The sequence below is a fragment of the Temnothorax nylanderi genome, unplaced genomic scaffold (genome assembly GCF_030848795.1).
Source record: "Temnothorax nylanderi isolate EJ_2023f unplaced genomic scaffold, tnyl_v1.0 TNYL_tig0032_pilon, whole genome shotgun sequence".
NCBI classification, from domain to species: domain Eukaryota; kingdom Metazoa; phylum Arthropoda; class Insecta; order Hymenoptera; family Formicidae; genus Temnothorax; species Temnothorax nylanderi.
In genome coordinates this window covers 620,703-634,099 of record NW_027249094.1, presented here as the reverse complement: position 1 = coordinate 634,099, position 13,397 = coordinate 620,703, and the positions used below count along the sequence as shown (strand labels likewise).

General features: G+C 35.8%; 3 protein-coding genes across 6 annotated transcripts; 2 read left to right on the top strand and 1 right to left on the bottom strand.

Annotated features, from left to right (window-relative positions):
- Positions 1–51: 51 nt before the first annotated feature.
- Positions 52–5,073, bottom strand: LOC139770742 (nucleotide exchange factor Sil1-like). Of its 3 annotated transcripts, none has more exons than XM_071702897.1 (4): positions 4,929–5,073; positions 2,382–2,653; positions 1,874–2,139; positions 52–1,797 (listed from the first exon to the last, which is right to left on the bottom strand). In XM_071702897.1, the coding sequence occupies exons 2-4, from the start codon at positions 2,583–2,585 to the stop codon at positions 1,050–1,052; spliced, it is 1,218 nt and encodes a 405-aa protein (XP_071558998.1). In that variant the 5' UTR covers positions 2,586–2,653; positions 4,929–5,073; the 3' UTR covers positions 52–1,049. The 3 variants fall into 3 exon arrangements, with proteins under 3 accessions (XP_071558998.1, XP_071558996.1, XP_071558997.1); XM_071702895.1 differs by lacking the exon at positions 4,929–5,073 and adding an exon at positions 3,327–3,773; XM_071702896.1 differs by lacking the exon at positions 4,929–5,073 and adding an exon at positions 3,061–3,288.
- On the top strand, positions 4,639–10,399 carry LOC139770748 (nucleoplasmin-like protein). Of its 2 annotated transcripts, none has more exons than XM_071702905.1 (5): positions 4,639–4,858; positions 5,220–5,335; positions 6,791–7,004; positions 7,839–7,915; positions 8,263–8,613. In XM_071702905.1, the coding sequence occupies exons 1-5, from the start codon at positions 4,837–4,839 to the stop codon at positions 8,341–8,343; spliced, it is 510 nt and encodes a 169-aa protein (XP_071559006.1). In that variant the 5' UTR covers positions 4,639–4,836; the 3' UTR covers positions 8,344–8,613. The 2 variants fall into 2 exon arrangements, with proteins under 2 accessions (XP_071559006.1, XP_071559005.1); XM_071702904.1 differs by lacking the exon at positions 8,263–8,613 and adding an exon at positions 9,037–10,399 and having other exon boundaries at positions 4,641–4,858.
- A 127-nt stretch (positions 10,400–10,526) lies between these two features.
- LOC139770714 (uncharacterized) lies at positions 10,527–12,769 on the top strand. The gene is made up of 5 exons (XM_071702827.1): positions 10,527–11,083; positions 11,322–11,463; positions 11,743–12,146; positions 12,238–12,404; positions 12,523–12,769. Exons 1-5 carry the CDS (start codon positions 10,976–10,978, stop codon positions 12,767–12,769), a joined length of 1,068 nt encoding a protein of 355 aa, XP_071558928.1. The 5' UTR covers positions 10,527–10,975.
- The last annotated feature ends 628 nt before the right edge of the window (positions 12,770–13,397 follow it).

Below are 13,397 nucleotides of genomic sequence, written 5' to 3'. Positions count from 1 at the left end.
TATATTAAATATATATGCTACAGGAACTTTCAGACAATAAGATGTGGCGTATAATCGGTACAAAATAATTTATTAAATAATTATTCTAAAACAGAAGAAAAACATAACAGTTATTCGTACTTGCTATGTGACAGCCAGATAACTAAAATCTTACATATTATGTACACGTATATATTTCAGTCGTTTTACTTTCCAAAGTATATTTTTCTTAGTTGTCCCCACATAATTGTGAGGTGTATACATGAAACATTAATTGAGCTGCATAATCAAATCAAATATCAAAAGTTCCCGTCTCTTAAACTTAAAACGAGCTTAATTCGAACGTTTAGTTTAGCTTAATTCGAATGTTTTGCTTGATAGGCCAATATAAAAGAAACCCCTACAATGGAAAAATCATTATAACAAGAAAAAAAACTACTATGCCATTTAAAAAATGAATTGAAATTTAATTGACATCTAATGACTAGTATCTCATACTTTGGATGCAAGAGACGAGAACCTGCGTGTTCCACTAATCAATGCTGTAAGTATGACGAGCTATTTACAGTAGGGATATAATGAACACGTTTAGAATAACAAAATAGCTCTTTTATGCTTAGATAGACTTTTCTTAAATTGTCTGTAAATTGTAGCTAATCATTCATCCGCAGATAATATTCTCTTTTTCAAGACTATTGTAATTACTATGACGATAATTAATTTCCTTCTTTTCGCAAAATTTTTTACACTGACTAAAACAAATTCAAATTAAATAAGTCCTATGTTAGAATAGCAAAATATCTTTTTGCTTAGATTTTCCTTAAGATTTGTAAATTGTAGCTAATCATTCATCCGCAGATATTCTCTTTTTCAAAACTATTGCAATTTACTATGACGATGATTTTCTTCTTTCCACAAACTTTTTACACTAACTAAAACAAATGCGAATTAAATAGTCCTATGTTATTGCACACGATTGCATATTTATTAACGTAAGACTGGAATTTAGTTTATAGTCTTCAATATACTTTCGTATATTTTCAATTATCTTAGATATTAACTCAAAATTTTCATAGTTCATCATGAGGTGCTTCAAAAATAGTAAGTTTTAATCTTTCAATCAGTAATATTAAACTCTTTAAAACGTCAGTTTCATCCACAGTGAGTATAATATTAGGATTTTGATAAAAGTGTAAGAGATTATCTATAACAGGTAAGAGCTTAATGTTCTTAAATTCAGTTCTACAAACAGGAGCTATCGTGATCATACTGTCCGAGACTACTTCGAGAAAATCATTATTTTCTATGCTGAATTGGCCAGTTAGCTTTTCTTTGAAACACTTAACCATTAAGTTACTTAGGAGTTTACAATAATCGTGCCTTAGTAATTTTAACTCGAAGTCTGTAATAGCGTACTCCCTCATTTTTTTCTGACGCTGCTCGGCATCGTAGATCTCTTCCAGATTCCGTCTTTCGATCGTTAGATCGTTAATTAATTTCATTGCTTTCATTTGTATCTGTAATTGATCGTCGTATAGAATCTTCCCAAGTAATTGCAAACCACCGTGATCAATCCAAGCTTTCTGAGCAGCAGGGAACTGGCGTATTAAGGCACTTAGAGCAAACAGACATCTGGATTTTACTTCAATTTTACTATTTGTCGACAAGACGTGCAATACTTTTTGGATAAAATCATTTTCTAGTGCCTTAGCTTGCACTTTTGGATTTGATTGGGCAGCTGCTCCTAAAAGGCGTAAGGCTTCTGATTTTATTTCATTGTTAGTTCCATTGAGACATGGTGATATGATCTTAGTTAGCCTGCAATAAAAAAAATTAGTTAAAATATTAATAAACAATTGTCCCCAAAAGAAAAATTGTATCGGTTCGTACTTACCCATCCATGTCCGAGAACATTTTAGCATTATCTATTTGATGAAGAAGGTATTCTAAATTGTTTAAGATATCCAATACCTCTTCAATCTCTATGCTGGTTAACGTACCAGTAGTGATACTATTTTTATAAGATTGGAATTTCTGGAAAAATCTCTTTAATAATTCTGAATCACTCGTAACGTTGACCTTAAGAGCATTAAGTTGCTCTTTCAAAGTTTCATAAAAACGTTTGAAACGCTTCTCAGTTTTTGGTCGAGTCTCTCCGTCCTAGAATAAAAAAGACAGAAGACATAACAGTTAAACTTTTATTTCCAAATATTTAATTAAAAACCTAATGTATATCTTTGATCTAGAATTCAAGATGATGCAATACTTTGAAAGTACTGAATAAGCAAAACCTCGAACACAATTGCAATTCACGTGCAACAACATTCACATGATAGAATCTGTCCCGTTTTTCGATAATTACAAAACTCAATTCTTAAATGTCACAAAAAACATATAGTTACATTCGTATTTGATGCGGCGTCCGCTTCATCTTGTTTGAGCTTCTTCAAACTCGCTTTCAAATCGTCGATAATCATGTCCGTAACTTTCTTTACTTTCAGCAGATCCGGCTCTTCGTCTTCTATGACCGATTTATCCGGATGTAACGTCAACGACTTGGAATTCGATCGGTTTGCATTTTCATCGTCTTCTTCCGCATCGTCCATCAATTTAGCCTCCGTCACTCCGGTTGCAAAATTATGTCTCACGTGAAGTCCCTTGGGGATGGGGGTTCCTGATAAATCACATCTTTATTAATCTTATCAGCATATATCTACAATGTTTAATTCGATTTAAATATTTCAGCTCTACAGCTAACTTTCACATTAAGATGCATTTATGCGACAAAATTATTTTTATTCATTCATATTTTATTAAAAAGCACACCAGTTACATTTCTCATGAATATTGATTACTCATCCAAACAGTTTTTGGAGCTTTCTCGAATATTTAAGTATGAGTAAATCCTAGCATCAATATTATGCATTCCAAAAATTTCAAAAAAAGTTGCAATAAGTTAAAAAAATAAGTTAACAAGTAATTGCATATAAGTTAAAAAAAAAGAACAATTATTCTAGAGAGAGAGATTTTAATTTCTCAAGACTGCATGTTCTTGAACCACGTAATCCAATCCGAACGTACGTCACTGTCACTGGAGGCGCTCGCGATCTGCAGCAATCTGCAAAGCGACCATCGGGAGTTTTTCGCTACTCTTTATTTAAAACGACTCCGAGTGAACTCTGAAAACCCCGCGCTACACGAGATCGCGTCCCCGTCTTCGTCGTGACAGGGTCGCGCGTCACGGCGAATTTGACTGACGTGGTGTCGAAGAGACGGATCTCGGTCGGCGTACAAAGTAGTCCCACGATCGGGCACGGCCCCCCGCCCCCGCGTCAACGGATACTCACCCTTCTTCACCGTCTGCCATTCATGCGTCGCGACGAAGGCGCTCTCGTTTTTTTCGGCGCCGCCGAAAATCGCGAGCGACAGGTAGAGCAGCAGGATGCACGTGTCGACACGCATTTCCGACCGGAGTACGACGTTGTCGGTTGTCGTCACCGAGAGGAAGAGCGGACCGTGTTTTACGACTCGCGATTCTTCACAGGCGGATCGTTTGGAGACGCGCGAAGAATCTCGTCCGTCATCAGCTGGCGCGAGCGCGACGTGAGATCGTCAGCGGGCCGATCGGCATGACATTTATCGCGGGACTCGCGAACGAACTCCGTTCACGTGTTGCGTCCGCTATCTATTTATTGCGTCTGTGTGCCGCGACCAATGTGCCGACGGTAGTAGTTGCGCGCGGTCGCCACCAGGGTCGACGCCGGCGCCGGCCAATCAAGAGGCGCGACGTTGCCGCGCGTCCGCCGCGTTCGAATCCCCTAATTCCTCTATAGCGCGTTCCGAAAGACGAATGATTTTTATCGTGAATAATTTTACAATCATCGCGGTCGTTTACTTTGAATCGATGTTTTATATCCATGTGGAAATTATATTAGTAAATTATTAGTCGCTATTACATAATTAGTTTGCTGAAAAAAGGTGCTCGGAGTATTTTAGCACTATAGCGATTTTATTACGATCAATTGCAAATTTTACATAAAATTTGATTCCTTGAACAATAATAATAAGTAAAAGAGTTATGATATACAATCAATTAAAAAGAAAAACAGTCCAGACTGGATCTTGGTAGTCTAATATTAATATTGTGCGAATTTTTCGTATACTAATATCAATTCATGCGATACACGTGGTCAATATGGCGCCCCTGCGTTATACTTTTACATTTTCATCACATAAGTTGAACAATGTAAAGCAGCTATTTTGAGCAACACAATCGTGCGAGATGAAAATCACAAAGATAAAAATAATGAACGTTGATTTGTCGTCCGACAATTGCGAAGCCGAGAGAGCTATATGTATCGAAACATCGGCTGCGTTTCTGAAAATCTATAATGTATGTACGTAACGTAAACTATAGACTTTCAGTACTGGCAGTGCACACCGGAACGCAGCCATTGTCGAAAAATCGAGAAATGACGGGAATCTCTGGAGAAATTTTCGGGAATTCGGAGTACCTCGCTCGGTCGCTTTTGGCGGCGGCGGTGGCGGGCGGCGCGGCAACGCCGCGCGGCCGCGCTCGACCAATCGGCGCGCGGAACGTAGTCTGGGCGCGCGCGAGGCCCGGCACTAGGCGAAACTCATTTACTACGCGCAGTACGCGCTCGTTCCGGCCGCGGCGTTCCCACTTCCCTCGCGCAGTAACACACTAACCGTTGCGCGCGCGGCGTCACTCGCTCACTCATACTCCATCACCGCGCACGGTACGCACACGTCCGCCGCCGCTGCCACCGCCGTCCCCTACACGGGCAACTCACGCATTCACGCTGACGAGAATCCGCTGATAGCAGACCGATCGCCATGGCAGAGGAGTATCTGTACGGTAAATATCGTCGGCCAGGGTGTCGCGGTCGCCGTGGCTCCGCTATTTCGCGACGCACGCGGTTACTTACGCGCCGTCGGCCATTTGAGCGACCGAGGGGGTGCATCGGCCGTGGACGCCGGCTGGGCCTTTCGGCCATTGCGGCCGCCAGACCTCCGTTGCGTGCCCGGAACCGGCGTGCACGGCTATATTAACGCGCGGGTAATATGCCGCGCGTAATCTCGTGTAACCGACGGGGCACGCGTCGCCGGCCGGCGCCGCCGCCGCCGCCGCTCCTCTCTTTTTCTCTTTCTCCCTCCCCCTCTCGTCCATCCGCCCCCGCGAATACTCGACTCACGACTCACGACTTCTCTGTGTCCAGGAATCACCCTCGAAGGATCGAACGCGACCGAGGTATGGGACCCGGAGCACAAGAACGACGACTCGGACGGCACGGCCCAGCACATCGGCGCCGATCAGAAGCTCATTATAAAAATGGTGAGTGCCCACGTTTCGGCGTGTTGCGAAACAGGAACGTGTCGCCGTTGCCCCCGGCGCGGCGCGGCGCGTCGCGTCCGGGAGGCCCTTCCCCGCCCGATAGCGCGCGATACGTCGTCTCCGCGAGCATCCCCGTGGCATCCGGCGCTTCCCTCGCCCCGCGGCGGAGCGGCGGACGAACATCTCCGTTTCAACGCACTCGTCGGCTACAGCGATGTCTGGTTTCGCGTGCCGCGTCATTCGGAGATACCTCTCGATTTCTTTCTTCATAGTGCTAATCGCCGCCGCCGTTGCCGTGGAACGTTTCGCGCGCGAAACTTCAATCGCCAACTCCGCGCGCGATCTCGCTCGATTCTCCGATCGAAGGGACTCGGGATAATCCAGGATGACAGTCGGCCACGTTGTCCGTTTTCTTTTCTTTCGGGATCGCGAACGTTCCTCCACGCTCCGAGCCGTTCAACGATCGCGATTCCTCTTCGAGGAGGAGCGGGACGAGGCACCTATTTGCCAAGTCCCGCTCGTGGCGTTGCGACTACGATTGATTCGTCTTTCCCGTTATAAGTAAATTGCGAAACGTCTCCGACGAACACGACGGGGGAAAGTTTGATGCTTGGCGCCATTTTTTCACAACGGCGTCGCCCTCCCGCTCCCCCCCCCCCCCACCTCGCTTCAGATAGGGCTCTATTATGTCGCGGGATGATTATAACGGAAATTTCATGGCCGAGTCGATTTGAATGGGCAATGGACGATTCGTGCGATTTATCATAAGCTCCCCCCGTGGGCCGCGACACGCGGATCAGATTGATCGAATTTTTGCGGCATGCCGGTTTCCGGGTTGCGGTGCACGTTACGAAGTCAATGATGAGCATTAAGATGCTGATATGCGGGAAGTTTTGTAAGAATGTGTGGAGCACATTGAATTCTATTCCAACATTATTTTTTAATTGAATTTATGAAGAAAAAGAGAATCTTTTATTACCTCACGTATCTTCTATTACGATTCTCGTTATAGTTGACAATAAACTTAAAAGTCATAAAGATATTGTAAATTTAACTTTTTTCTGCTTATACTTTTTTATACGAATGTGATTATTTATGTATATTTATTTCTTTTGGGGACAAAGTACTTTCTAACCTAAAAAGGTCAAAATTGATCAAAGAATTTTTGTGTAGCATATAAGATATAAGCAAAAATATTTGAGGTGAAATTTACTTGGTAGAGAGCAAAATTTATAAGAAATTTATATATATAATTTTCTTAGTCTTTTTTTGGTTTATAAGAATTATTCACTACTTATATCACAGTTCAAATTTTGGATGACTTGAATTTCTGTAGATCCAAGAATGTCCAAAATAATTTTTATTAATATTCAACATTTTTTATATAATTATATATTATACATTATATATAATTTTTTGCATAGTATTTATTATAACGTTTTATAATGTTTTCAGGCTCTTTTAGGACCAGAGGCGAAACCTGGCGAGCTCAATGTCTTACAGGTTGAGGCGATGGGATTAAAAGGACCCATCAAAACTCCAATTGCCTTGCTGGAGATGGGAAAAACGGCACAGATCATTCTTGATCTCAGTTTCCCAGATCCCCCAGTCACATTCACGTTGGTGAAGGGCAGTGGACCTGTTCATATAGTAGGACACAATCTTCTTGGTACGTAACCTCTACATAAATGTATTTAATTTCTTATCTTGAGATTAAGTTTATGTTTCGAATACTTTGTTGCTATTATATACACAAGAAATATTTTCCTCCCATAAATTCTTAGTTTTATATATGCAAAATGACACTTATGAGAATTGAACCCGGATCTTTCGCTTGATAGCTACTAGAGCAAGTTATTCTAGTATGAGCTATAGGTACATCACATACGAACCAACTAATCTTGAAAATTTACATTATTGCTAAACTCTAACATGTATTTCTTAAATTATTGATAGAAAGTTAGTATTTTTATTCTGTTAATATTTATATTCATAAAAGTATGTCAAATAAAGGCGATAAAATTGAAATTGGGCGCCTTCTTAAGAAAATGTTGAGAAAAAGTTTATGAGAATAGATTTCGTTTTTATATTTAAAATATATGTCATGTATGATATGTGCTATCTTATTTTGCATTATACACACGATATTTTGAAGATGAAATATGAAATAAATTTTTTTTACAGTATACATGTATGTATACTGTATAAAAATGTTTACATGTTTTTAATTTTATAGTGACAAATTTATGTATTTTATTTAATTTAAATTACATAATTTTATTATTATAAAATAATTTTTTGTATATTATGAGATAAATTTTGATTAACAATACATGAAATGTATAATAAAATATTTAATTTTTCCATTTTGACTCATTATTTATTTATAACTGACACACAGCATTATCTTATAATATACAATATTTAATAACATTAACTTTTCCAAATATCTTTATCTTTTTTGTAATACTAGAAAAGTACATTGATTTTTTGCTTCTCATAGGTGCCCACATTGAAGAATTCGAGGACATGGATGATGAAATGGAGGAAGAGAACATCGACGATGAGGACGATGAGAAGGTATGAGTTATGACACGTCATATATAATATATATAATATATTGTGAAAAATAATTCAAATTATATATTCTATACCTAACAAATTTTTATCGTAGTAAATTTAGCAGACTAGTGTAATAAATAGTACGAGTAATTTAAATCATTAATGTCAACTTACATAGAATGCATCTTTAAAAACATAAATCTTTTGAATACACAATGTTGTGATATTACAATTTAAATTATAAGTTATAATTTGCTGTAGAAAATTTGCTAATGCACTTTACGATATCTTGAGTTTATCTTTATTTTCTATGTTGCTAGAAAATGAACATATCAAATTATATATATTATAAATATCCATTTCAGGCACCGCGAAAGAAACGAAAGCTTTTATCAGGAGATAAAAAAAACGGCGTTGAATATGAATACAGTCGTGAATGTAGATAAATAGAATATTAAGATAAAACAGAACACTGCGCTCTGTAGTCAGTGTGTCTTTTAAAAATATTACAATATCCGAATATCGCATTAAGAACATTTTTTATTTTACTTGAAACCTTATAACTTTATGATCTTTAAGATATCTTTGCAGAATTATAATTTAAGGAAGGGAAAAGATGAAGATGAACCATTTACGAAAAGTCATGAATGTATCTCTTGTGTTCTCATTCATGTTTCATGTTTTATTTTTGTAAAATAAATCTTATTTTGCAAAGAGTTGCTTTTATTCCTTACTAATCACGCTTCCTTTTTGTCCATTTTTGCAAAGTTACTCATTTGAATTATAATTGTTTATTGGATCCTAGAAAATCAAGTACACACATTATCTCGTGTATTAATATTTGTATTGATAAATGTAAAATATATTTTTAAAAATCAAAATTATTAAGATAACAAATATACAAGCTAGCACAAATTGATTTTAGAATTTTAATTTGATTACGAAATATAAAATTACGAAACGTAATGGAATTTCATATTCTTTTCCTTAGAATTTTCTCTAAACAGAAAGACATAAATTATACATAAAGCCTCCCCATATTTATCTCTCTTACGAAGTATTATTAAATATGGACGAACCATCAATGATGATTTTGCTTGTAGAATTAATTGCATGACTACATTTTATATTTCTTGTAGGATCCTGAAGATGAAGATGAAGAGGATGACGAACCTAAGAAGAAGAATGCTAAATTAGCAGCTGCAGCTAAATACAAAAATCAGGCTAACAAGAACAAGAAAAAATAAATACGAGCCTTAACATTATGGAAATAAAACAAACTCTTAAGTTAAGATATTATACATAAGTCCATCATTATCATCCGCGTTTGTGCGAATCTAGTATCATTTCATCAGATTATCACACGACAAAATGGTTGCCTTCCACTTTTCTAAAAACACAACTGGACCAAAATATTAAGAAGACAATTATTATGTATAATTTTGAAGTAATTTCGGATTATTTCGTTAATGTGCTCGTGAAAAGAATACGATTTGCTGTACTTTAAAAAAAATTTTTTATGGTTTAGCTAATTTTTTTATACTTCTTTCCAAAGTTTATTACAATACTTATTACGAAGTTTATTACGATATTATCTCGGTTATACAGAGACATGTATTTGTATAACATACCTCTGGTGTGTATACTCAAATATTTTTCCAAGATAATGTATATTTAGTAACATAGGATTTAATATGAAAGAAAGACACTCGTTTATGGCAGGATTTTTACAAATATAATTTTTCTTCAAAAAGTGATCTATTATTATATTCAAGTACTAGCCTGACTTCAGATAAAATTGAATATTTTTTCTCTTGATGAGATTTTATACCATTGATAAGAGAAGAAGAATATCTTAGAATGGAAATATCTTTTTCTTCTTTACTAGACGACTTCTTGAAATATGATACAAAAATATATGTAGTTTCAGCATAACAGCAGTGTATTCAATAATTTCTGGCCCAGTTGTTATTGTAAAATTTGTGGAAAGCACGAATGGATCCACATTGAGAGATTTTGTACTTTTGGTTTTTTCTGATATCGTATTCATATCGACGCGACTCTTTTTTAGAGATGCAAAAATTATATTCTAATGTAACCATTTAAACATGATTTTTTGGAAATAGTTCTCGTGTAAGGAATTGTGAAACTAAGGCTCCACAATATAATTTATTATTTTCGTGTGTACAAGATGGGGAAAGGATTATTAGTCATTCAAAAATCCTAATTCTAAAATTTTACTTACGTCTAAGATATCAGCATTAAAAAAAAAAAAGAAAATATACACGTCATCTCAACATTCATTCCATTTGATGAAAGGTAATAGAAACGGGAGTTACAGGTGTACTGGGGTAAAGAAACTGCTCTTACATCAGTGTCATGTGCTATTAAAGCATATGTGATGCATGTATAAAAAACGTACGTGCGATTGATAAGTAGTCTGTACACCTATTTTGTACATATACGATACAATAAAAAATTTCACAACTTTTAAAATCCGTATTGCTTGAGTAAATATTTATTTGAGTGTATCCTATCACATATCGTAGCAAAAGATATTTTCTAATCTATTTGTAATCTGTAATATACATGTATATATTATTTTAAAAAACAATTTTTTTTTATTTTAAAGCGGAAAATGCTTTGTTTTATTGTTTGCGATAAGCTTATTTAGAATTTATAAATACGATAAGTACTTGCAATTACGTTCGACACATTTTGGCATTTCTAACGCTTTTCACTTATCTCTAGTCTAACTTATTCATGTCATTAATTATATGTATTTGACAGGTAACTTTTGCATATAGGTTATTTATATAGAATTAATGTGTAACATGTCTCAAGTTCTCCTTCGTCTTATACATAAAGGAAGAACATAATTATTTAGGCAATCCAATTTAAAATAGATTTACATATATTCAGAGGCACTTTCAAAAATTTGAATATTAATTTTGAACCCTGAATATTAAAGTTAAGCATGAAGTGTGCGATATGATATATAACCAATGAAATAATATAACAAATAGAAAATTATATCTAAAGAGGTATTACGGATTGGCGTGAGTCAAATATCGTAATATGCAGAATGTTAATTTAAATAAATGTTCTACTAATGTAGAAAAACAAGTTTCCTATGACACTGCAGAATACAACATAGTCGATCATGAAATAGTAATTTCACCGCAAGTACGTTAGTAATGTTAGTATTTTACTCGATTAGCATTAATTAATTATTTACAAATTATGAGACAACCTCAAATATCCACTCACTCATAATATAAAACATATAAATGAATAACTTGCCAGAAAATTATTTTGTACTTTTCAAATATTCACTACTGTGTTAAATATACTTCCTGCATATTATTACTTTTTATAACTTTAACATTGTCAATAATTGTGATTTTTAATCGTATGTATCCAGATAGCAAAATTGAATGAAGCTATAGCAAACTTAAAAGATGCTCTAAGGATAAGAGATGTACAACTAGAAAATTCACATCGAGAGAAAAGTAGATTACTGGCAGAGTTAAAGAAACAACAAAGATGCAATAGAAATCTAAGACGTAAGACTTTAATCATTATAAGTAATTTTTGAAGTATACATGTATATATATGAAAATATAAGACATTGTCAGACTTTCATTTCTAATCGAGTCATGTTATATATAGTTTACTCATATTATATATAATATAAATAAAATATTATTTTGCACACCCTCATCCAAATTTGCTCATAAAATCAGGATTTTACCAGGAAATAGCTTTAGAGATTCCAACAAGCTAATTTGAGCTAATTCAACAGACATGAATAAAACAGTATATATTAATTTTTTTTATTGTAGAACAGTTAGATGGCGAGAGAGATTTTCACCAAAGGGAGAAAGATCATTTCATTGAAGAAATGCAACGGTACAGAGGCAGGCATACCAGCAACACGTCAAAGTTTCAGCAACAACGGCATAAGGAGCTCGAAGAAGCCCAAGATTCCTTGGAAAGAGAAAACAAGCAGCTCAGAGTGGAGTTGTCAGATAAAAACGAAGTTACGTATAATTTATGTGTGAAGTTCCTTCGTATGAAGCATGCCAAAGACACATTAAGATATAAATTGGATCAGTTGCTGCACGAGCATTTGCTGGTGATGGCGGAGATGATGGAGAAATTAGACGAGGCGAGAAAGGAACTTAATTTAATTGTGTCAGAAAAATTTCAGGAACCGTTGCCCCTTAATAAAGCTAAATTTTTACAAGTAAACAATAATATATACGCCTCTTTATCCTTTTTGTCTAAACCTAAAAGAATTAGACCGTATATATATTATATATCATATGAATTGTTAGGTTGTACAAAGAAATAACAGATTGACGTATGAAAATGCAACATTAAAGATACAGGTTCATCAACTTACGCAGAACATAGAGAAATTGAAAAGTCACATGCAAAGGCCGAAAAAGATTAATGTAGACGCTAAAATTATTGAGAAATTAGCAGCGCAAAGCAGTACAAGGTACTCTGTGCGTGAGAAAAACAAAAGCATATCAAACTTTTATTGTAGCATATCATCAATATTAAATCAAATCTATATCCAACATTGTTAATTCAAAAATAACTATTTACACTTTTAGATCAACTCTAGATAAAGCAGAAAAAGTCGCTTTGCTTTCTAAGCTATCTCAACCTGTTGATCGTACTGAATATGTAGAGACGATCTCGCGAGTGAATTCTGAGAGCCCAGACGACTGTGTGTTTAATGATGCCAGAGGTGTTAAAAGCAGAGATGATAAACATTCTAAAGAATTTCACGCAGAACGCGCTCAAAGTGCGCCAGGAATTGTAGAAACGTCAGTTTCACGATGGAATAGAAATAGATAATTCTTCGAAATAGACAACGTGTGTGCTTGTATAAATATATTCATATTTTTTTCGCGCATCTTCAATAATCTATTGAATCGACGCGCAAGAGATACGTTGTAATAAAATCGCCTCCGCTTATTGTTAAGGATCGCCAATATCAAACATTTCTTTATATAATGTCGAAAGACAAGGAAACAGGCCCCAATTTAAACCAAAACATTTAATATAATTAAAGTGATTAATATACTGAATGATTAAAATATTGTTATTGCATACTTTCGTATGGTATCGAAATCCGCCTTTATCATTTTTGTTTCCTTGTCTTTTGATTACACGTCTTGGAGCCTGATATGTTTTTATTTTTTCATATCTTCCATTAATGTCACGCATTGATGCGAGATTCATCTACGAGAATCTTCTTATATCAGGCAATGTCGAACATTAATAGGTCGATTGAAATCTAAACATTTTAAGATTTTTCTTCTGCTTTTCTTCTTCTTCCGGATCGTCATCCTCGCTTTTCTGTATACCAAGCGGCGCCGATTTTAATGCGTATTTTATGCCACCTTAGTTCTGCGTCGAGATCATCAAGACTTGTATTAATTTTCTACAAACCAACCAAAACAAGAATCTCAGAGAGTAAGTG

Coding starts and splice junctions, on each gene's coding strand:
- LOC139770748 (XM_071702904.1), top strand. CDS start 4,837: ATGGCAGAGGAGTATCTGTACG. Junction 4,859..5,219: donor GGCAGAGGAGTATCTGTACG/GTAAATATCGTC, acceptor CTCTGTGTCCAG/GAATCACCCTCGAAGGATCG. Junction 5,336..6,790: donor AGAAGCTCATTATAAAAATG/GTGAGTGCCCAC, acceptor TAATGTTTTCAG/GCTCTTTTAGGACCAGAGGC.
- LOC139770714 (XM_071702827.1), top strand. CDS start 10,976: ATGCAGAATGTTAATTTAAATAAATGTTCTACTAATGTAGAAAAACAA. Junction 11,464..11,742: donor ATGCAATAGAAATCTAAGAC/GTAAGACTTTAA, acceptor TTTTTATTGTAG/AACAGTTAGATGGCGAGAGA. Junction 12,147..12,237: donor ATAAAGCTAAATTTTTACAA/GTAAACAATAAT, acceptor ATGAATTGTTAG/GTTGTACAAAGAAATAACAG.
- LOC139770742 (XM_071702895.1), bottom strand. CDS start 3,441: ATGCGTGTCGACACGTGCATCCTGCTGCTCTACCTGTCGCTCGCGATT. Junction 2,654..3,326: donor ATGGCAGACGGTGAAGAAGG/GTGAGTATCCGT, acceptor GTGATTTATCAG/GAACCCCCATCCCCAAGGGA. Junction 2,140..2,381: donor ACGCCGCATCAAATACGAAT/GTAACTATATGT, acceptor TTTTTATTCTAG/GACGGAGAGACTCGACCAAA.